The sequence below is a fragment of the Oxyura jamaicensis genome, chromosome 5, assembly GCF_011077185.1.
Source record: "Oxyura jamaicensis isolate SHBP4307 breed ruddy duck chromosome 5, BPBGC_Ojam_1.0, whole genome shotgun sequence".
Classification (NCBI taxonomy): Eukaryota; Metazoa; Chordata; class Aves; order Anseriformes; family Anatidae; genus Oxyura; species Oxyura jamaicensis.
The window spans coordinates 33,799,678-33,822,232 of NC_048897.1; the positions used below are offsets into that span (position 1 = coordinate 33,799,678).

General features: G+C 34.3%; 1 protein-coding gene across 4 annotated transcripts in view; it reads right to left on the minus strand.

Annotated features, from left to right (window-relative positions):
* CEP128 (centrosomal protein 128) overlaps positions 1 to 22,555 on the minus strand; it is a 114,989-nt gene that overhangs the window by 66,646 nt on the left and 25,788 nt on the right. For all 4 annotated transcript variants that reach the window (XM_035328658.1, XM_035328659.1, XM_035328656.1 and 1 more), the window contains exons 9-14: positions 19,619 to 19,705; positions 18,079 to 18,153; positions 16,715 to 16,847; positions 14,891 to 15,051; positions 5,112 to 5,462; positions 3,524 to 4,174 (exon numbers count right to left, since the gene is read on the minus strand). In XM_035328658.1, coding sequence (XP_035184549.1) covers positions 3,524 to 4,174; positions 5,112 to 5,462; positions 14,891 to 15,051; positions 16,715 to 16,847; positions 18,079 to 18,153; positions 19,619 to 19,705 — 1,458 coding nt within the window. The remainder of the gene's footprint in view (positions 1 to 3,523; positions 4,175 to 5,111; positions 5,463 to 14,890; positions 15,052 to 16,714; positions 16,848 to 18,078; positions 18,154 to 19,618; positions 19,706 to 22,555) is intronic.

Below are 22,555 nucleotides of genomic sequence, written 5' to 3' on the forward strand. Positions count from 1 at the left end.
TTTCCAGTGGAAAACACAATGAGACCTGTCTTTCTAATTAAGAGGTTTACTGCTCATTCAACTTACTAAAACTGACAGATTTGAGAAATTCTCCAGAATAATTACAAAATACAAAAAAGTAAACAAAGCTAAGAAGAAAATTATACACACATAATATCATTATCCAAACCCAGTTTCATATAAGATGAATTGCAGGATGCAGTTATACACAAATATAAACCTGCAAAGTAAATTTCTTCTTGAGGAAAAACAAAAATTCTGTGCTTCTGATTAGACTATAAATAAGACTATACATATACATTTTATGGTGAAGAAATATAAGAAAAGTTTTACGAGTTAATTTAGACTTAGGACACAAATACAAGCCTGCAGTGCTTAAAATATTTTCTGCGAATATGTTTATAAAATCCTCTTTTCAGTTCCTACTAAAGATAACCCTATAAATATATACAGATGGAAACAACCAAAGAAATAGATTCCTCCTGTATATTATATTTGAGACATAATGGTGAAAAATAATTGTTATTAATTTCTAATATGGACAAGGCAAATGTGATTATAATTTAATTGATCTAGATCTAAACCAATTTCCACTTCCGGTTATTTTCAGGAAAAATAAAACTACATCCACTTGTTGAATTTTAGAAAAGTTAATTCAATAAGAAAGACATTTATAAACAATTTTATGCGTATCTCTACATAATCATACATTAAAGACGTAACTTGAAATTGCTGTCAGCCATGAGTAAATTTTATATTTCATTATTCTAAAAATACATGGATGTTTTAAAAAGTAAATGAGGGGAGGTAGTAAAATTAGAGGATAGATTCAGGGCTTCTGAATGCAGAGTGTTTGGGAACCACTAAGCAAACTACTTCATTTTCTCTACCTAGTTTACCTATCATTTTGAAAAAATTACAGAGACACTGTGACTCCTGTAGGGGTTCAGGCAGAAAGAGAAGTTAAAACTTTAGCACCAGAATCTCAGTAGTCAGACAGTAAGATCCTTCTCAGCATTGACATCTCATATGAAACGCTGAGTGCTTCTCCAGTTCTACAGCAACATGCAATATTGCATGCAACTGCCCCATTACATAAAAAATCCTTAATTACCCTATTTTTTTTTTCCTGCCTTTCTTGCAGAAGAGACGAGAGGGAAGAACTATAAAGGATCAAAAGGCACTTTCAACACCAAAATTCCTTCTCTAGTTCAGATTAGGCTTTGAGTCTTAAGAAATGCATTCAATTTGCCCTTACCCCTACTACATGCCTCCCAGCTGACTTTTATATTTAAGACTTAGCCATTAACAACCTTTGGACAGGATTATTATATTTTTTCACAAAGACAGTTAAAAGGGTCAGACAAGGCTGACATGTAAATAAAGTCAAGATTACCTATGTAACAGACAGTTGCTCACTAGGCATAAAAAAAGACGAAACATTCTTTTAAATATCCCTAAACTCTAATCCCAAAATCATAGTATTTAAATATACTTTGATAACTAGCATGAAAAATTTACTTTAATTTGGAACACAACTCTATCCATAAAACTGAAACCCAGTTTGGACTGTGAAACAGAGAATCAGGAGGAGGGCATACAGGTCTATAAACGTGCAGTCTTTCCATCATCCAATGGAGTTGTTGGCATTTTGATTACTAGTGTTGTCCAAAGCTTGCCAGAGGGATGGTATTTGCAAATGAAACAATGAGTTCAGGCAAAAAGAAAGAACATATTCTTAACAGATTAGAACATATTAAGAACATATTCTTAACAGATTTTCCCAGGGATGAATATGACTAGATATTTTGTTGCTCTTACAATGTTTGAATCAAGAGACTATTTTGAATTATCATTGCGTACTTCCAAAAAAATAAAGTCGCCTACCCAAGTTATCTTACAAAATTCATTTCCCTTAATCCCTCCACTCCTCTGTTTCAGAGAGATGAAGCTGTAAAAAAAAATGCATGTAGATAAAGGATTCTGGTTAAGTCACAACTCTGTAAATAAAACAAGGAAGTGAATGCTCTAAAGATTCTGTTTAGGTACAACAACCAGTTTCAATATCAAGGTCCATGCTATAAGACTGACTTTTCCTTCTATGGGGAACACAGTCACAATCAACTCATTTTTTGATTACTACCATCGAGAACCTTCTCTCCCCTTGACATTAAACATACAGTCTTAATTGCAATTTCATTGTCAAAGAAACTTAACCGTATTTGGATAGATCACTTAAATAACAATAGTAGACCCATTACAAATTAAGTCCCTAAAATGTTAAGCATTGCTGTCAAAATATTTTGTTTTTAATTATCCTTCCACTAACAGCTACCTAGATTTTATTTACTGCTATCTTCATTAAATGCAGTGCTTATGAATTATTATCAATTACGATTGATATAATAACTAACCATCCTTTTCTAAGTAACATTAATTCATAATTGCCAAGATGCAGAAAATATGCATTTTGACTGACTCTGCATATTTGTGTGAAAAGAAATAGACTTGTTTATATTAACCATGATGAAGTACACCATGAATCACTGAAGCTTTGATTAAGGATTTTATGGCTTTTTATGGTTAAATTGGCAGAATTTTGATATGAGCAAATTTTAATTAAAAATATCTGATGGGACTGAGGTGGAAAGTGCATTTATACCGCTTCCGAAGCACATTCAAATTATGTTGGTAATTTACAGACAATCTGGAAAACTACTGCCTCCACTCATATGTCCTAATAATAATTTTTATATTCATAAAAAATACTATCTTACATATATATTTAATCATGTAATCAAACTGCTTCAATAAGAGTGCAATGTTTAGCTTATACACAAGTTTTCATACAACTGTTGACAATTAACTGTGCAATTTAGAGTATCCATTTCAACTTAAGTTCTTCAATTCTCTTTAGACCACTTAAGACACTGAAATACTTGTTTTCTTTCCAATGCAATAGCCTTGAATCAGTAACAAAGGATGTGAACTAAAGACATTAACTTGTTTCTTAATGAATAAAATGCTCTACTTTAGCATTATACAGAAATTAGAAATTCTAAAAAGCCTTCAAAATAGAAGGAACTACAAAAATTAATCTTAACGAGATATACCATCGCTGTTCACATTCTGAAAGTTCTTCCAGGTACACCAGCATTATGCAATTTAAACATTTACAAAAATGCACTATCCCTGAGATAATACAAGTTCTATAGTAGAATGATGAAAATAACTTGTTAAAATAATAGTTTAAGAAGAAAGGATCAAATGATGTTAAAACTACAGCCTTACACATCTCCTCCTGTTCTGATCACTGACATACCTACTGTCATTACTTCCAAACTAAAAGCTTTTTGCCTTAAACAATTATGAGATTACATTTCTGACCATTAATTTTAAACTTTTATGATGACCTGCAATAAAGTGTGTGTGTGTGTTAAATGTTTTACAGCCCATATTTCATTAGTTTCATCACTCTATAGGAAGAAAATAGCTTACTTTTGGAATTATTCAGAATAAGTACCTTTAGCATTCTAATCTGAGCATCTGCATCATCCTTTTCTTGTTTAAGGAGTTTCATGAGCTCTTGAATGTTTCGTTCATGTCTGATTTTAACATTCTGTAACTCTGATCGAAGATCTGCTAACTCCTGTTGGTGAACTTCTCTTTCCATCTTCAACTGTCTGTTAGCTGAAGTCATCTCTTCATGCTTAGAGTCCTGCTGTTTCTGGAGATCTGAGATGCTCTTATGTAATTCTTTTCTGACTTTCTCTTCTTCTGCTATTTTGTTTGTTAGTTCCACACGTATGGCACTCAGGTTTTTTACATCTGCTTGCATTTCTAAGAGTCTTTCTTGGTCTTTTTCATGAATTGAGTTACTAGTTGCAAGTTCTTGCTCCAAGTGTTCTTTCTCAGCTTGCATTTGATTTTGTAAACAGACTTGCTTTTTCAGTTCATTCTCCAATTTATTTACAGTACCTTTAACTTCTTTAATCTCTTCTTCAAGGCACAACTGTTGCGATTTCATTTCATTCAGTTTTACTTCTTTGCAATGAAGTTGTTCTTCCTGCTGGGCCCTCTTTGTAAGTACATCATTCAGCTCTTTCCGAAGGTTTTCTATTTGGTGTATAGCAGAGAGAAGTTGACTTCTGAGGTCATCCTTTTCTTTGAGGATCTATGAAATACAAAAAATAAATCCAATGCCACCTAAAGTAATTAAAGAAAATCGTTGGAAACTAACATCTAAGGAATATGTAGGATATACTCTGTTCTCCAAAAACACAATTCAAATTGCTTCTCATGAGCTCAGTTATTCAGTGTATTAAATTTAGGCACAGTACATTTGTGATCTCAAAGTATACCTGTCCTTAAATGTTCAAGATGCCTAAGCAGGAATGCTTTGGGTTAATACCCAGTTTCTCCCAGCCTCTTGTCTGAGAGGGTCTTATTTGCAAATTTTTCAAGTAGCAGTATGGAACAAGAAAGGCAATACAGTAATAAAGAACAACATAAGGAAAACTACTGGCCTACCTATAGCTATACCTTACCTATAGGTCCATTTTATAGCCTGGCTTGTTTTGCTTATTTTCTAAAATTAGATAATATTTTATTCCTTTTAAACTCTGAAACTACACTCTGAAGAGCTCAAATCAAAGCTAAGGAATGAAGTCTTTCAAATGAAAATCAGACATTTAATAAAAACACTGCTGTTTTCCTAAAGAGCTTAATGGCGTGAGGTTTTGTGTTCCCCCCCCCCCCCCACATTGATAACTCAGGTTTAAAAAAAAGCCAGAAAATACTTGGATGGAAACATTTCACACTGCAAGTGCATGTGTTACGAAATCATAGAATCATGTAAGTTTAACAGAATGGGGTATTGTATGATTCTGTTGCACTTACCATTCCTGACTCTTACTTATCTCAATTTACCATGTAATTTTTTAAACACTCTACAGTACATTTACCACAAGTAACACAATTACTACTACAGGAAAAAAAAAAAAAAGATAAGATGTTCCTGATGTATTAGCCACTACTGTATAAAAATATATTTAAAAGAAAAAATATTTATAAAAATAAATGGTAGGGTTACAAATAAGAGTCAATCTTACCTGATTATTCTTGTCCATCAGTTCACTGATAGTTTCATTTTGTTTTTCCACCTCACGATCTAGTTTCTTACATTTCAACTTCCATTGTCGGATGCTTTCCTGTGCTCTCACCTTCAAATCTTCTCTTTTTTTCTCAGTCTCTAGCCTGAGTACCTCTGAATGCCTGAATTCAGCGAGGTACCGTTCTGCTTCCTTGGTACTCTCTTCAACTTGTTGAGCTAACTCAGCCAACTGGAGTTCAGCTTGCCTACGTCCATTCTCACACACCTTGTAGCAACTCTGTATTTCCTTTAGCTGGTCTACCATTTTTTGCTGTTGCTTCTCCCTGTTTTCCAGGTCAGATGTTAACACCTAGAATCATCATAGCAAAGTATGAAAATTTCAACCCTAAATATACACAGTATGAAACCTTACTAAACTACATACAGCAATGCTTACATCACTTTTCTATCTAAAATATGAAGAGAGTAAAAGATCTCTGACTATCATGTTAGTACACAGAATCGCCCACTCTGTGATGGTAAAGAATTTCATCATTGGATATAAAATACATCAACATTAACAGATGTGCACGAGGGAAAAAAAACAACCTTGACACAAATATACAAATATAAATGTGAATTTTAAGGTTTTATTTTTACTATTAACAAAAATAAGATTGATCTTTTCTAACAGATTGCCCTTCATTCAGAAAAGGTAAGCAAGCATGGACCCAAAGCAGCTGATGTAAGCTGAAAAATAGCAGCATACCAACTTTTCATGAAGCCTTCCCTACAAAACAAGGAGGATAGAGAAAGAGCAGGTCTCTACCCCCTTTATTTTTATATTTTCATAATGGGAGCCCCAAATGTACCCGTACTTTTGAATTCCTATTGTGACATATGATATCTATATGTATATCTGGAAATATCTGGAAAATAAACACCTTTTATTAAGCTTCATTTACAATTTAATATAATCAGATTCTGTTTAATAAAAACAGAATCTTTAGGCTGGAAAAGACCTCTAAGATCATCAGGTCCAACCATTAACCTAGCACTGCCAAGCCTACCGCTAAACCATGTGATCAGGTTAGCAGTAATTTTCCCAAACTTCCCTCCAGATGCGGTGTATATGTTTATCCACGCTATGGGAACAGACATAAACAAGCACTATTTGTTGGAGGTGGTTTTGCTTCAGCATCTATAGTGAAACACCTCAAACTTCACTGTCCACATATGCTGCTTAAGAGTCAATAAAAAGGACAGGTTGTGGTTCCTTTTGGTTCCTTGGAAAATGCCAACACAATGTTAGTTTCTAGACATTCACTGAAAAATAGGAGGAGGATTGATGGCAAGCACGTTTTTAGATAATACTTCTAACAGAACAGTTACAGGTAAGTAATGTCTTTGACATTTGTCATTACCTGTCTGCACACAATGTTGATTTGAAGCAACCCTCTACTGCAACAAACATCTATAAATCTGAAAAATCCCTATGAAAGATAGGGCTTGACTGAATGACTTAATAATTGGTTTGTCCTCCTATGTGCTCAGAAACAGATATAGAGGAAGATATATCATAGCCTATAGCTTTGTGCTCTAAGCTAATTTTAATGCCAGAATTATCCTACATGAGTTAACTCGAACATATTAATAGCTTTCTAGCAGCACCTAATGTTTTCCCAAGGAATAATGCATTTTTTTTTCTATCCTTAAGCCAAAGTATTTAAAAGTAGTTAAATAATATATTTTTTTTAATTTATATTTATTTCAAAAATTAAGATTTAAGGTTCTGAGTTAAGGTTAAAACATACCGTTACATCTCCAAAATAAATATCAAATATTCCACATTTTTAAAATTGACAAGCCAAGAGCAAATGCATCATCTTCAAACTCTGATAGTTAAGTAACAAATGGCTACACTGGTACTTTAACATCCATACCATCGTTTAATGAAAACTGTCCTGTAAGATGGTTCTGATTGGAAATAACAATCAAAAGGGCCAGTAGAGAATGCCTTGCTAAAGACGATACCCCTTTCAGACAAACACTGCTCAGGAAATTATTACTACTTTTTTTGTAGAACTATACTACCAGCAGACAGTACATAGTTAATGCAACACATATAAAGTTCCATTAAACAAGCTAAACTATTATGAAATTTTTAAAGCCTAATTTTGATTTTATGAGAATGAAGATTGTTTTGATAGTAAGGAGTGATTATGTAAGTTACTGTTGTCATTGGAAGAACATTGTACTTGGCAGTGGTAAGCTGTGAAAGCATGACCATACATTTTTAATTCATTAGCATGACATTATAACCTTAGCTTTTAGTTGTAAAGGCTGTTTAGAAGGAAATGAAAAGTAGATGATAATTAAGCTGGATACATAGCATCACATTTTTCAATTTCAGTGTATTTTCAAAAACCATTAGATTTCATATTTAAAATTTAGAGTGCTGGAGCACCTCTCCTATGAAAAAAGGCTGAGAGACCTGGGGATGTTCAGCCTGAAAAAGAGAAGGCTCTGGGGAGACATCATTGCAGCCTTTCAGTAATCAAAGGGGACTTGTAAAAAAGACGGAGACCAACTTTTTATGTGGGCAGACAGTGATGGGACAAGGGGGAATGATTTTAACCTAAAAGAGGGGAGATTTAGATTAGATGTTAGGAGGAAATTATTTCAGAGGGTGGTGAGGCACTGGACCACATTGCCCAGAGAAGCTGTGGATGCCCCATCCCTGGAGGTGTTCAAGGCCAGGTTGCATGACAACTTCAGAAACCTGATCTAACGCGTGGCACACCTGCCCATGGCAGGGGGCTTGGAACAAGATTTTTAAGGTCCCTTCCAACCCAAGCTATTCTATGGTTTGTTTGTTTGTTGTTTTTTTTTAATAAATAGCATTTGCCTATTTTTCATAAATTTGTCAAGTTCTACAGTCCTGAAAGACATCCATTCTCACTTCAAATACAAAAACAAAATATCATGCATAGAAGATTTATATCTACATCCTACAGTGGAAGCACACACAGTCAGTCTCAACTATTCTCAACTATTAATAGCTGGAGTAAATAGGTACCCCCTACTTCCCATCATGTTTAATATTTGTATAAAAACATATGTAGGAGTCTCATTCCCCAGTTTCCCTTCATCCTTTCTGTCCTCAGTTTCCTTCCAGCCTTGGTTGCAGGGGCACAAATACAATACATCACAAAATGCTGTCCTTAGTGTAAAGCACAGAGCTTGACTATTTGCTTTGCACAGCTGGTTTTGTGCACATTCTATGGCAGCTGTGGCCAGAGCAGTACTAAGTTCAGCACAGCCTGAAACCCAGATAGTGGCTGGTTCACTTCAAGGACATTCTGGTATTATAATCAAGTGTGACACCACAGGATTTTGTTTGTTTAGGAGGTTGGATTTCTGTTGTTGTTGCACTGAGGGTGAAATACTGTGTTATCTGTGGGAAAGAAGCAGTCCTATGATACGACAACATCCAGAAGCTAAAGAAATTCATCCTTCAGAGCTGTGGGAGTTGAAGGAACTGGTCAAAGAGAGGAAAAAAAAAAAAAAAATGAAAAATCAGCCCTTACCACAGACCACACCTTAACATAACTCCTGGGTCCATTTAGATTTACAATGCCCAGAGACCTATTTGAGCTAGAGAAGTTACAGTTATCATAGATCTCAGTTTCCACCTTTACTTTAGTAATATAAGATTTAATAAGGTTTAGCTCTTGAAGTCAGCAGGTTCATGTCCAAAGGAAGATGTTTGAAAATCTCTCTGAGTTGTGTTACCTGGACAATGCCTCAGCATCACAGTCACGTGTACATAGTGACAGGGGTTCCACCAGGCATGGCCATCTGCCTGAGCCTTGTAGACTGCCTTTTAACTAGGGCAGAAGCAGCTGGCAGAGTAATATTTACTTAACCCTTATACACTATATCAAATTTTCACATTCCTGTCATGTATCTTACCCTTGTAGGTAATTTAGAAATTAAATATTTTAAGGCTTTCCATGAGACAGAAAAATAGAAATGTGATTTACTTATTTAATATTCATCCAGCTTTCTCTCTCTCATTTGTGACTGCAGTAAACAATACTGAGATCATCTAAGAGAAAGGACAACAAATATCAGGAGGTTGCACTTACTAGAGAAAAAAAACTAAACACATTTCTTGGACATCTGAGTTTCTCTTCCAAGAAGAGAATTACTATTTCTGTGATCCAGAAAAAGTTCTAGACAGATGAGAAATGCTGCCTTTATAGAATAAGACCTCATATTCCAAGGAGTACCCAGTATCTTTGATGGCTCAAGGTTGGTCAACAGGAGACCTCAGTGCTCTGAATGTAATGACCATGTTCCACAGCATGTATGGAGGTTCTCCTGACAGGAGCAGCCCATAATATTTAGAACAGTTGCTTGTTAAATGTGTTCCGAAGATCTGTATAGGTTTGTTGTTTTGTTTTGCTTTTAAGTGTTTTCAGCATTGCTCTTACTATAGAAAAGCCTATTTTGGGCACATTGCTGCTTCTCAGTCCTTACACAAAACAATTCTGGGTCCCAATTTTTCTAAGTTGACTAAATTTATTTCTGCATTTTCATTGTTCTACTGTTTACAGAAACAAGGGGAAAGTATTAGAATACTCTTTTTAAGACATTTGCCACCAAAATAATATCAAATAACATCCCACCAGCATTAATATCTGAGGATTTTTATAAAAGGGAATTAGTTCCCTGGAACACTTAAAAATTCATTATATTTAATTAATGGATCCTGGGGGTACAGCATGTTAATGCTCTAGAGATCTGAATGCAAGTATTATTTTCAAAACTGATGAAACTTTGTATCACCCCTCAGATTGCAGCACCACCACAAATGCTTCAGTTGACAGACTCCATCTAGAGATGATTCAGAACAGAGGTGATCAACAAACTCAAAGACAGATGCACTATTATTGCCGAGTCAAACAGTTGTGCTTAGTAGTTCTAATTTATTACATAACCAACATCCAAATATATAACCCATCTTTCAACTTTCACAAGAAATTGGAGGCAGCAGAGAAAGAGATCAACGTTTTCCAGTTAGAACTAGTTGTTTATCCAAAAAGTAAACTAATCATCATAGGTTCTAAACACATGACTAGTGCAGTTCAGATTTCCAGTCCCTAGCTTGACTATATATATTGTATTTTTAACCTGCATTTTCAAAAGCTCATTTAAAAATAATCACCACAAACTGCAAAAGCAATTCCACTCTAAATACAGAAAATAAATCACATCACATATTCAGTGTAACATTTCTTAAAACTTTCATTAACATTTAAAATACGATTAAGGATCATTCATTTCGTACAATTTGCCGTAATTCAATTTAATGCCTTAGATGAGTTATGTGCAAACATTCTATAATTATAATACAATAAACCACATTTCACCCCAACCACACTGATTATGTTGATCACCTAAAGTAGATCCATATGTAGTGTTTTCTATAATGGGTCTCAGCAGTACAGTCACCAGTTTCTAACACTATGTAATCATACTGCTTGTCATTGGTATTGATCCAGGAGGTTTAGATCTTTTATACAAACACAAGTTCTATGAATTGAAAAATCAAAGATGCATACGGTCAATCAGTCAAGAAACATATTCTTTCAGTAAATGGTATATTGTACAAAGTCAACTGGTTAAAGCCATACCTTTTCCATACATTCCCCAGGCATGAACTGCTACTGGTTCTGATCACTAATAGTTTATATAAGTATAAAGATACAGCTGAAACATCTTAAATTTTTAGATTGATTTGTGATTTTGAATAGATTTTTAAAAGTACATATGCTGGTCATTTTTAATAAAGTTTCTGTAACACTACTTCAGTGTTTAAAAACCATTTGACACAGTAATGCAGGCTAGTTTATGCCAAAGGTATGGATTTCTCATATTTTGTGAGAATTTGTTTAAATTTATAAAAGTGGGTTACGGTTATTGGTTTCAGGTATCTTAGTTGACCTGTAAAATTTAAATAATTGGCTAATAGTGTCATCTTCAGTGAAAGAAAAGCCATAAAATAAATTTTAATAAGGCTAAGAACTTAAATCAATCTTTATAAGATTAGAAGATTTCTATTATTCATATCTTAATTAAACAAATCAATATCTCTTCCTCAGAAAACTTGAAATATTTTTAACAAATTGACTGCCTGCAGTTACACTCTACTGGACAATACTTTAAGACCCCATTGACCTAGTTAAAATCTAATTAGAATTAGATAGATCTTCAGTAAATCAAATGATTTCACAAGCATAAGGAGTCCATATAAGCTTATGAAGAAACTAGCTTATTTTATCTTTACAATTTGCATACACTGTTTACTTCTTATCCATAATAGTCAAGTTGGACCCATTTTTCTCTTTTAGTTCCATACAGAAAAATATATTTAAAATAATGGCATACATTTCCAAGTTCTTACAGAAGCATCCTGAGGAACACTACAATAATTGAAATTAAAATTTTCTCTATTAAATTTAAAAAACTGAAGATTGAACTCACTTCTAAACATGAGATTGTAATCACATTCTTAAACTTTCTCATCCAGTCCATTTGATATCATGTTATTTTATAGTAACAGAGACTAAGAGTACAGCACAACTCAAATTCTTTAAAACAATGACATCTAAATAAATCAAAAGAAATTTCTAATATCACATGTACGCCAGAGGCAAATACAGTCACATCCTCCCCACTAACTTAAAGATAAGATACACTCAATTCAAACATGACTTGTCACTTCCAACTGGGAATCAGACTATCTGATAGGAGCAGCTGTTAGAACGGACTTGACAAAATGCTTTGTTAGTACGTAAGTTTAGAAATTCACATCCTTGTATTCCTTGATGTTTCATTAAAAGAAAAAAAACTAGCTATTTTCCTGTTGCTGCCTCTGTAGGAGAATGGCAGTGGGAAGCAGATAAGAAGTACAAAGTATTTGCTGTTGAGATAATCCGGGAAGTCAGATTTCTAACTTGCAGCAATGACAATGACCCTGGCTTAGCCCTCTTCCATCAGTATTTTCAGAGAGCAGGAAATTAGTATTAGAACATCATTCAGACCCTTAAAAAAGCATGTTTTACAAACAGAAGTTAAAATATGTTTTTCCATTTGTTTGTATCCTACTAACTCCCCCCACCCAAGTAACTGGAATTTCTCAGACCACACAAAATTTTAAAAAAATATTTATAAATAAAAAACAAATTTAAAAAAAATATAAAAATAACTTAAAAATCAAATTAAAAAAAATAAAAATCAGAATGCTTCACATTAGTCTAGAGATATATTGGTCAGCCAGAACACAAATGCTGAGGGGCATCAGAAATGCATTCTGATTGCTGTTTTCTCTTGGGGGCAGCCTAGATCTTCTGAAAGCCTTTTAAAAAGCCAACTTACATAAAGTATGTAAGAAATTATTTTGCGACTAAATTTTTTTCCAAACACAACTTGAGGTATTTGTTTGATTTAAATTAGCAGAGAAGTTGACAACAGAACAGTGCAAAACCAGCCAAAAGTAAACTGAATAGTGTAGGCCTGTAAATCTATGATAACACACAAAAAAAGTAGCTCCCACTTTTGAATTTCCAAAGCGATACAACGTTATTTCAAAGAGCAGTACCTTCATTAGAAAAATATACACAGAACACAAAACCTCCAGGTTACTAAATACCTCAATACAACAAACCTTAAATGCTCAACTACTGAAATCCCTCACTGGGTTGTGAAAATATCCTCATTTTTCCTGACAATCACTAAAGACAGTAGAAAACACTTACTGTTCAGGGATTTCACTACAATAACAAATCTAGACAGGAACCAAAACCACAGAAATGTCCTGTCTTAAAAACGCTGCCACCTCTTACATCTTAATTAACTTTTCAGTTAAAAGCCTCCCAACTGAAATTCCAGTGACATATATCTATTATTCTTTATACAAAGAACAAGGGAGAACCATTTGGGTTGAAAGTGGACCTTTAAAGATCACCTAGCTCCAACACCTCTGTCCTCATCCCTAGGTAGTGACACCTTCCACTAGATCGGGTTATTTAAAGTCTTGTCCAACCTGACCTTGAACATTTCCAGTGAGGGACATCCGTCCTGGACAACCTGTTCCAGGTATCTATCCATCCTCACAGTAAAGAATTTCTTCCTAATGTCTAATTGAAACCTACCCTCTTTCTTTAAAACCATTAACCTTGTTCTATCACTACTCATCCTGATAAAGAGACTCTCCCCATCTTGAAAGAGCAGTTACCTTTTATGTATTGGAAGGCTGCAACAAGGTTTCCATAGAACTTTCTCTTCTCTAGATTAAACAACTCCGACTCTCTTAGCTTCTCTTCACATAGGAGATGTGCTCCAGCCCTCTGATCATTTTTGTGGCCCTCTCCTCTAGTCTCGCTCCAACAGGTCTGTGTCTCTCTTGTGCTGGAGGCCCAAGAGCTGTATGCAGTACTCCAGGTGGGGTTTCATGAGAGCAGAGCAGGAGAATTACCTCCCTCAACTTGCTGGTCACACTTGATGCAGCCCAGGATATGTATGATTTCTAGGCTTCAAACACACATAGCCAGATCATCCACCAGTACCCCCAAGTCTTCTGCAGGGCTGTTTTCAATTAATTTATCACCCAGCCTGTATCTGCGCTTAGGATTGCCTCAACCAAGTTACAGGACCAGGATTGCCTCAACCAAGTTACAGGACCATGCACTTGGCCTTGTTGAAGTGCACGAGTCTCACAAGGGCCCATCTCTCAAGCCTGTGAAGCTCCCTCTGGATGGCTTCCCTTCCCTCCAGTTTGTCAACTGCACGGCCATCTGCAAACTTGCTGAGGGTGCACTCAGTCCACATCACTGATGAAGATATTAAACAGCACTGGTCCCAACACAAACCCTTGAGGGACATCATTCATCACTGGTCTCCAACATAGACATTAAGCTGTTGATCACAACTCTTTGGATGTGGTCATCCAGCCAATTCCTTGTCCAACAAATGGTCCATCCATCATACCCATGTCTGAACAATTTAGAGGAAAGGACATTGTGTGGGACCGGATCAAATCACAGAGTCACAGAACAGTTTCAGTTGGAAGAGACAGTTAAAGATCACCTAATTCCAACCCCCCTGACATGGGAAAGGATACCTTCCACTAAATCGAGTTGCTGAAGTCCCCATCCAACCTGGCCCTGAACGCTTCCAGGCAGGGGGCATCTACAACCTCTCTGGACAACCTGTTCCAGTATCTAACCACCCACACACATTGTATGTGTTTGCCATAAATAAGTATGCTAATAATTGTTACTATTATTGCATGACATCTAATAGTGAAAAAAAAGAAGTTACAAACTGTTTTTGTTACTGTACTTCACCATTTCATAGAACAAGGGATTCCAGTTTGTTTGAAATTACTCTTGATAGAATGGGGACTAAACAAGTAAAAACTAACTTATGAAACTAATTCCACAAACCACTATTAATGGCAACTGATGACTAAATCAGATCACCATTTATTTGGACATCATAAAAAGACAAATAATACAAACCATGAATTCAGGGGCAACAGTAAATACTTTCTTTGATTTATTAAAGAGATGGGAGAAAAAAACTTATGCAAGCTCAGATCACCTTTCAAAGTTATTCATAGAATAAACTCAATAGAGCATGACAGCCACTCAATTTTAAAGGTTGCTTCCTAATCTGGTATATCACATATCCTAAAGATATGGGAAATGTCTTACAGAGAAAACTTACCTCTATGTGCGTTACAAGCTGTGCCTTCTCCTTGTCCTTACGCTCTATGCATCTCTTTAACTCTTCTACCTCTGACATTACCACATTATGATTCAGCTTTGCTTTAAGCTCCAAAATATGTTTCTCCAGTTCTTGCTTTTCTTTCTCGTATCTTTCAGCAACTATAAAACAGTGGGAACAGAACAATATGCCCAGCAGAAATACAGACTTGTGGAAAATTACTTTTTTCACTCATTTCTCTTTTGGCAATTTTCTTCTTTACATGTGACTATTATACAGCTATTGACTTTATTTGAAGTATCTGTGAAAAATTGCTATAGTTATATCATAACCTTCCACTGAATGAGACAGTATTTTGGGGGCTTATTATTATCCAGTTATTTTAGAGGGGTTCCCTCCCATATCCCCCCTGCATTTTACTGGAGGAAAAAAAAAAGGAAGAAACAACTGGGGAAGTTCAGGTGCAAATGAAAATTTTCCCCAAATTTCAAGGCCAAGGTTTTATCCCATCAGTGTGACTTCCAAGTCAGGAGGTGTTACTATCTGTGAATTACATGTTTCAATACTACAAAACAAGTTCCTGATGAGAATAAGATGTAAATATACTCAGCCAGTAATTCAAAGGTTAGTAGTTGTTTATGGCTAAAGGAGGAAAAAAAAAAAAAAAAAAAATCAGTCTATTCTTCGCATGCATCTTTGAAGAAAAAGAAATAATGCAGTAAGGAAAAACAATTGTTTTAATTTCATTTCTTATGTGTGTGTGTCTCTCTTAATAACTCCAAGTACATATTTTTTCATGTTTTTACACAGCACTTCTTATAAAACAAATGGAAAAATAAAATATGCTTTCAAGACAAGCTAAACAAGAAAAGCATAGTTACAAATAAATTTCCTTTTAAGCAGATACACTAACTTCCAAGTGACTGAGCAGAAACTACCAAAATGGCTATCCTGTATTACAACTCTGAACCTAAGCCACATACTATTTTCCAGGACTCTGTATGAGATTTGTTAAAAAAGGGAGTCACAGTTCTGTTTTAATAATCAAGATAATTCAATAGCTGAAGTAATTAACCAAGCCAATTAAACAATTAAACCACTAAGACACTGTACTAGTGCTACTCAAGATACAAGACGAATACTGACTCCATTTCCTTGTTAATGAGGAAAAAGACAAATACATTCTCCAATGCATTTTGATTACATTTGAAAAGTTTAAATACAGATAGATATCTAAAAATATAGTCCTCACTAAAGCCATAATTAAATTCACAATTACATGTTGAATTTTTTAAATTAATTTTTCTTCTAAATATCATGATTCCGTCTCTAAAATTCTCTCAAACTGCAATTAGAAGCCCTGGACTGAATAATACTAGATTGTATTTATAAATACTCTGTAATATGCTGTTACTCATTAGAAATTCTACCAGAAGTTCAGCAGCTTGTCTGCAACCAGCTAGATAATGGACTTCTGTTATGATTTTCAAGATGACAGGATTTAAACTGCAAATGGACTGAAACGCAGAATTTCAGAAAAATTAGTATTTAGAAATAGTGTAAACATACCATCCACTTTCCTTTAATTCTCTGTAATACACTTCATTTCTTTTAACCACACAAATCAAGTTATTTCATCATAAATTTTAACTGTCATTGATATTTATTTGTTAAATATTCAGGCACCAGTGCTTATTAACTTAAAGCTGAGAACTTCATCAGCTGTTTTAGTTGAAAGAGTAAAGGAACTGAAACTTCGATGACAGAATTAACGTTCAGGTTAACTAATTTGTAGGCATCCAGTGCAAAATTTGAGAGCCGTACCTGTCCTAATTCTCCTTTCATCTTCTTGCACATCCTGGGAGCTCTGGTGGTGCATAGTAACATGTGAAATTTGATGTTGCAACTCCACACGATCTTCTTCTGCTCTCAGAAGTTGGGAACGAAGATCCTCAACCTAAAACACATGTAGAAGTATCAAATGTTTAACAAAAAAAAACAGAGTGAAGGAGTAAATAGGGTATTTTTATTAAATTGTAAAAGAAAAAAAGAGACTGTACAAACAATATTTACAAATAAATTTCAAGAGTGCTGCAGATGGTGAATGATAGACAAATGAGGTAGTTCCTAGTTATAGGCCAGAAAGTGTTTATTCAATCAAAATGAATGATTTTAGTCTTTTACGTTGACCACGGCTGAGCATCAATTTCTTTAGATTAAAAAAGTAATACCATTTTATGTGTTTCAGTTGACTTTCTACACTGTTAGTGAATATATCTATATACATTTAATGAGTAACATACTTTATGTAAATTCTGCTCATTAAAAGTACATTATTGATATTCTCAAGAAATATACAGAGGGGTTACACATTTACATTATATACAGTTTAATGCTTGCAACAATTATATTGCATATGGGAAAATAAAGGAAACAGACATGATTTAGCATGAATTGAAGGAAAATAATTCATATTACCCATATGTGTTACAGTATGTATGTACGTCATGCACAATGAGTTAAATTCAAAACAATAATATAGCCATCTCAATTTTTTTCTAAATACAGAAGTGAAACAACTATTTTTAACAGGTAAGTACACAAATTGCTCCTTCCCTACCTATTTCAATATTCTTCTTCAGCTCCTCTGAAAGAAGGATGGGCTAGAAACATTTAGGAAAAAGGACATTTTTCTAATGCTATAATCCAAGTTCCTGCATCTTCTAAATTCAATCATATGTGCATTAGTAGGTACTGTTTAGGATACTGATTGTTTTCCCAACGTTTGTCTCTCCCCTGCACCCCCCATATGATAGCACACAATACATCTATGTCACTGGTTTATCTGAAGTCATGCAATTTGTATAATAATAATAATAACTAACACAGAAGTTGTTTTAAAGCATACTCTGAAGGGGAGTTACAAATAATGTGTTTATGTATGTAAGAAGTACCGTAACTGCTACTACTGTTATTATTAATACATGAACATATATGCAAGAAGGTTTGGAAAAGAGAAAACGTATCAAGAGCAATCAGTCTCAGTCTCTCTTAGACTCAAACCTTCCTTTCTGTATCTTGTTCCCAAAGCAATGTTATCAGAATATAAGAAAGGAAGATTAATCAAAAAGATTATGACTTAGTCAGATATGAAGACTATAGGATTTCTACCACCCCAAAGCAGTTACCTGATGCAAAAGAGCTTCTCTACTGCCTTCTGATTGATTCAACTTTTTCCGGAACTGCTCCAATTCTTGCTCAAGCTTTCATTACAGAAAAATGATGAAGAAATTAAATTGAAATATGCATCAATAGAAAAAAAAAAGTATAACATAACTAGTTAATTCTGGTGCATATTAATCAGTATAAGCAGCTACTTAAACTAAGATACAACATTCACCATATTTTATTTGTCCAAAACTCTAAAGCAAGCTTTCACTTGTACTGAATCTCTGCTATATTTAAATTAGACAAGGAAAATTTAACTTACAGTCTATAACTTTTATATACTTTTCTACAACACGTGAAGATACAAAGTGGTGTATATATTCCAAAACAAAACAAAAAAGCATGAAAGCAACTTTTTACTAGGTTAAAAAACAATAAAAAATAAACTTTTAAAGACTGTCCCAGGGTTTGTGCCATGCATTCAAATTCAGATAAAAATTGAGAATGAATTAACACTTGAAGCCTTTGTTATACAGTTTATTCATAAAAATGTTAAAGATGACACTTATTGGTACAACTGATAATTAGTAAATTCTGTTTTTCCGTGTTGTGCAAGAAGATATTATAATTACTCTGGAAACAAGACAACTGAAAAAATGAAGTGCCAGGACTTTCAGACAATTAGAATTTTCCCCAAAGTATAACAGCAAGGGAATTTAAAAGCGTGTAAACAGAAGTAGCCAAACTGATTACCACTTCCAAAAACAAAAAAAGTTATGAAATACTTTGTGAATTCTGCCACAAATAGCTCAAAGATTGCAAAGATGCACATAGAAATAAAAAGTTTTGAAAGTGGAAATTGTTATTGCAGAGAAAACATCCTCTTTGTGATTACTAAGAGGCTGGCAAACAGGCAAAATAAATAGGACTAGAAGTAATGGAATGAAGAGGGTATCAATACATACATTGTTTAGAATAAAAGCTTTAGCATAAACTTTGGAACTATTGACAAAAAGGTTAAACTTTATATAAGTGGGGAAAAAAGCCAGCAAAAGTGCAACACTGCACAAGCAATCTGCAGGAACAGAAATATAAGGAATTTTGTTTCCTACAAACAGGATGAAAGCAATATGTCAACAGATAGGTCAGTAAAAAGAGTGTTTAATAATCACCAGGTTTCAAAATAACAAAACATGCATTAACTTCTGGGACGATGAAAAGCTGTACCTTTGAGCTGCCAAAAATACATGACGGCAGACAGCATCTGTTTGTCTTTTCAACAAGAAATCAAAGAAGAAATCAATGATAATCTACAAGTTATAAATTTGTTATCTGGCAGGATGGAGTATTTTTTAGAATAAACACAATGTAACTAAAAAGCTTTGTAGGAAAGACAAGTTCAATATACTTGCATTCACTGCATGTCTGATACAACAAAAACCACCATGTCATCTTAAAGAGTGAAAAAAGTTTTATCTTGCTGCTTTCTCTGAGAGAGGAAGCATAAACTACAACATAACATACATTTATTTAAATTTTAAAAAGGAAATTAAGACTTACTCGGTTCTTTTCACTTTCATATTTCTCAAGTTTACTTTTCATGAGCTCTTCTGTTTCAGCTGCTTTAGCATCTCGTTTCTTTAAAGCCTTTAAAGTGAAAAATCTAATGTGAACTTCATTACAAAAGTTACAGAAGTCTTCCTTATAAGTATGTTAAAAGAAAACAATCTACTCAAACGTATAAGAAAAGTTCTAAACAAGTGCTTTCTGACTTTGTCTTATATTTCTAGGTGAAGCCAATGTACATTGTTATGGGAAGATAAATATAAGTACATGCATAAACACACCCATGCACAGAACTGGGCAAAATACAAAGTCAAAATTAGCATTAACATCCTTCCGATGTATAGGTTCCCAGGTGCTCAAGACTGACCCTAAACATTGTGAGATGAAGGACTGAGAAGCTGAAGAGAACCTCTACAGACAAACTGTGAACATCTCAGATGAGGAGAATATATCCTCTAATATAAAATATGTAATCACATGTAATACAATGTACTGCAGTAAGGAAAACACTACTATAAAGTTGTGTTGGAAGCCAAAAAAAAGGAAGTTATTTTTATCTGAATCTTGACTGATACTTAGATGCGCAGTGTTAAGGCAGGATCAACTGAAACATTCCTCATCTAAAGTTACTGACACGGTCATGCCTTACTTCAAAAATAAATAAATAAACCAACCAACCACAGGGACTTTTCCTCTTCCCTTTCTAACTGAAGAGTCTGAAACCAGCTACATACATTTTCTAAAGCATCTTATAAAGTTACTTTGAATATCAATTTTGAAACCTCTTCTTTCTTTAAACCAACATTTTTGCTAAGCATATACCATAACTTGGAAAGGAATGCAGCAGATAAAGATATTAATGACACAAGATTTGCAACATAAATAACCCGAGCTTGGGCATCCCAAGCCATAACGATGCCATTGGCTTACACAAGGTGACATCACTAGCTATGCTGACAATTTGCTCTGAATTTGAGAAATTGTGTCAAACAAGTTTCTTTGCTGTCAACATCACCAAGCAGTTTTCACTAGAGAATTTCATTCTCTCTTTGAATAGAGGTCTTTAGACCTTTTATTTTCATCCAGTATCGCATAGCATAAGTACATCTGGCCTTTCCACCATTACTTGCTAAACCTGCAACCAAACAACAAAAACACATAGCCTGCCCAGAACGAAATGCCTTTTTTCCAGTCTATTCTTTTTGAGCAGCATTTTTATTTTCATTTTAAAGGAGTATCTCCTTAAACAGATACCTCTGAAACTTTTCCCTGTCATTAGTGCAATATCATTCAATTTTTGAGCATTTTCTCTTCACTGAAAGCTGAGGAAGGTTTTCACTTGATCAAAAAATCAGCTGTAGAAGTTCAGCTTTTATAAGTAGCTTTGTGGAGAAAATAAATGGATGTCTATACAGCCTTATATCCTCATCTCATAAAACATAAGGGTTTCAGTATATTTTGGCTTCCTCTCCTGCCTGAACAGTTTATACTAGAAACTGAGATTGTGGAAGCTATTTATTATAATTATGCCACTGAAAATATTATGCTACATAAAGAATTAGGCTTTCGTCTTACTGATTCATAATCAGACACTGCAAGACTGTAACATATTTAAGGTATTTCTCTGACTACTCAGTACAGATTCAAATCTGTCTTACCAGTTAACCTATATAACTCAGCACTGCACACAAACTGAACGCACCCATTTCGCTCAAAAAGACTCTACAAAGACCCCCCCCCAAAAGCTAAGCTATAGGAGAAAAAAAAAAAAAAAGCAATAAACCTAAGATCAACACTTCAGCTAACGTCATTACTGCAAATATAATTGTTGTTTTAAATAACTAGAGATACTAGTTCAGTCTACTCAGGATGTATATATACACTAACTGCAATTCAGCTTCATTTTTCTTGCAAAATTAGAAGCTTTATCATAGAGTCAACTGCATGCTAACCTTATTTTTGGTGCTGAATTGGTAATTAATTGTAAATATATATATACACACACACACATGTATGTCTTCATATGCAGATTTTGTTATGGAAGTCAGCAAAAAGAGATTTAAATTCAGTTTAATGAAAATTAAGCTTTAATTGAGCTGAAATTAGAAACACTAGGAAAACGTTTAAAATTGACCCTACTGAAGGCAAAAAGTTTGTCTCAGTACCAGTAGTACATCCAAATTCATAGAATAAACCACAGAAATCAATGTCGTTTCAACTTACCAGGCTCACTGAATGATATTTAAATTATTAAGTATAAATAACATCAAATAAAAAGGCAGTCTTTCATATCACTGACACTAAGCAAATGACATTCATTTCTATTTTCTGTATATAGTTTAAAAAGCCCATAACAATTTCATTATTAAAACAACTCATATATATCAGTTAAAATACTATAAAAAGAATGTGGTTTTATAATAACATTAAATATATCAAACACGCACTGCTTCAACTGTGAAATACAAGTTTTTCCACTAGGTGCTAGATAGGCCATCAGTTAAGCAATCAATATGTCATTAAGAAACAAATATTTGGTCATCTGGAACTGGACAAGCAGTAGATCTTAATAATGGTTGAGAAATTACATGGGTAATAGTTAATTTTAAGTTTGCCCTCCTTGTTGTGTTCCTTTTAAAATAATTATCCCTAACTGGCTTTTGTCACTTTTCTTTTTCTCCATTAAAGATTTGTCTGTGAACGGATTCTCTTGGGAAAGGAAGGGTAAAATAAAAATGCCACGTAAAGAGCCAACTGATTTCATTTGTTATCTCCAGAAACTGGGGGAGTCAGAGGGTCAAACATGGGAACTAGGAACTGCTGTACTCAGCATCCCCTTCTAACACATTCCTGCCTGACAGCTTCCAAAAAGTGGGCAGGCATGGCCCGGGGACCTCTACCTGGAAACATTGAAGCACCAAAGAATGGAAA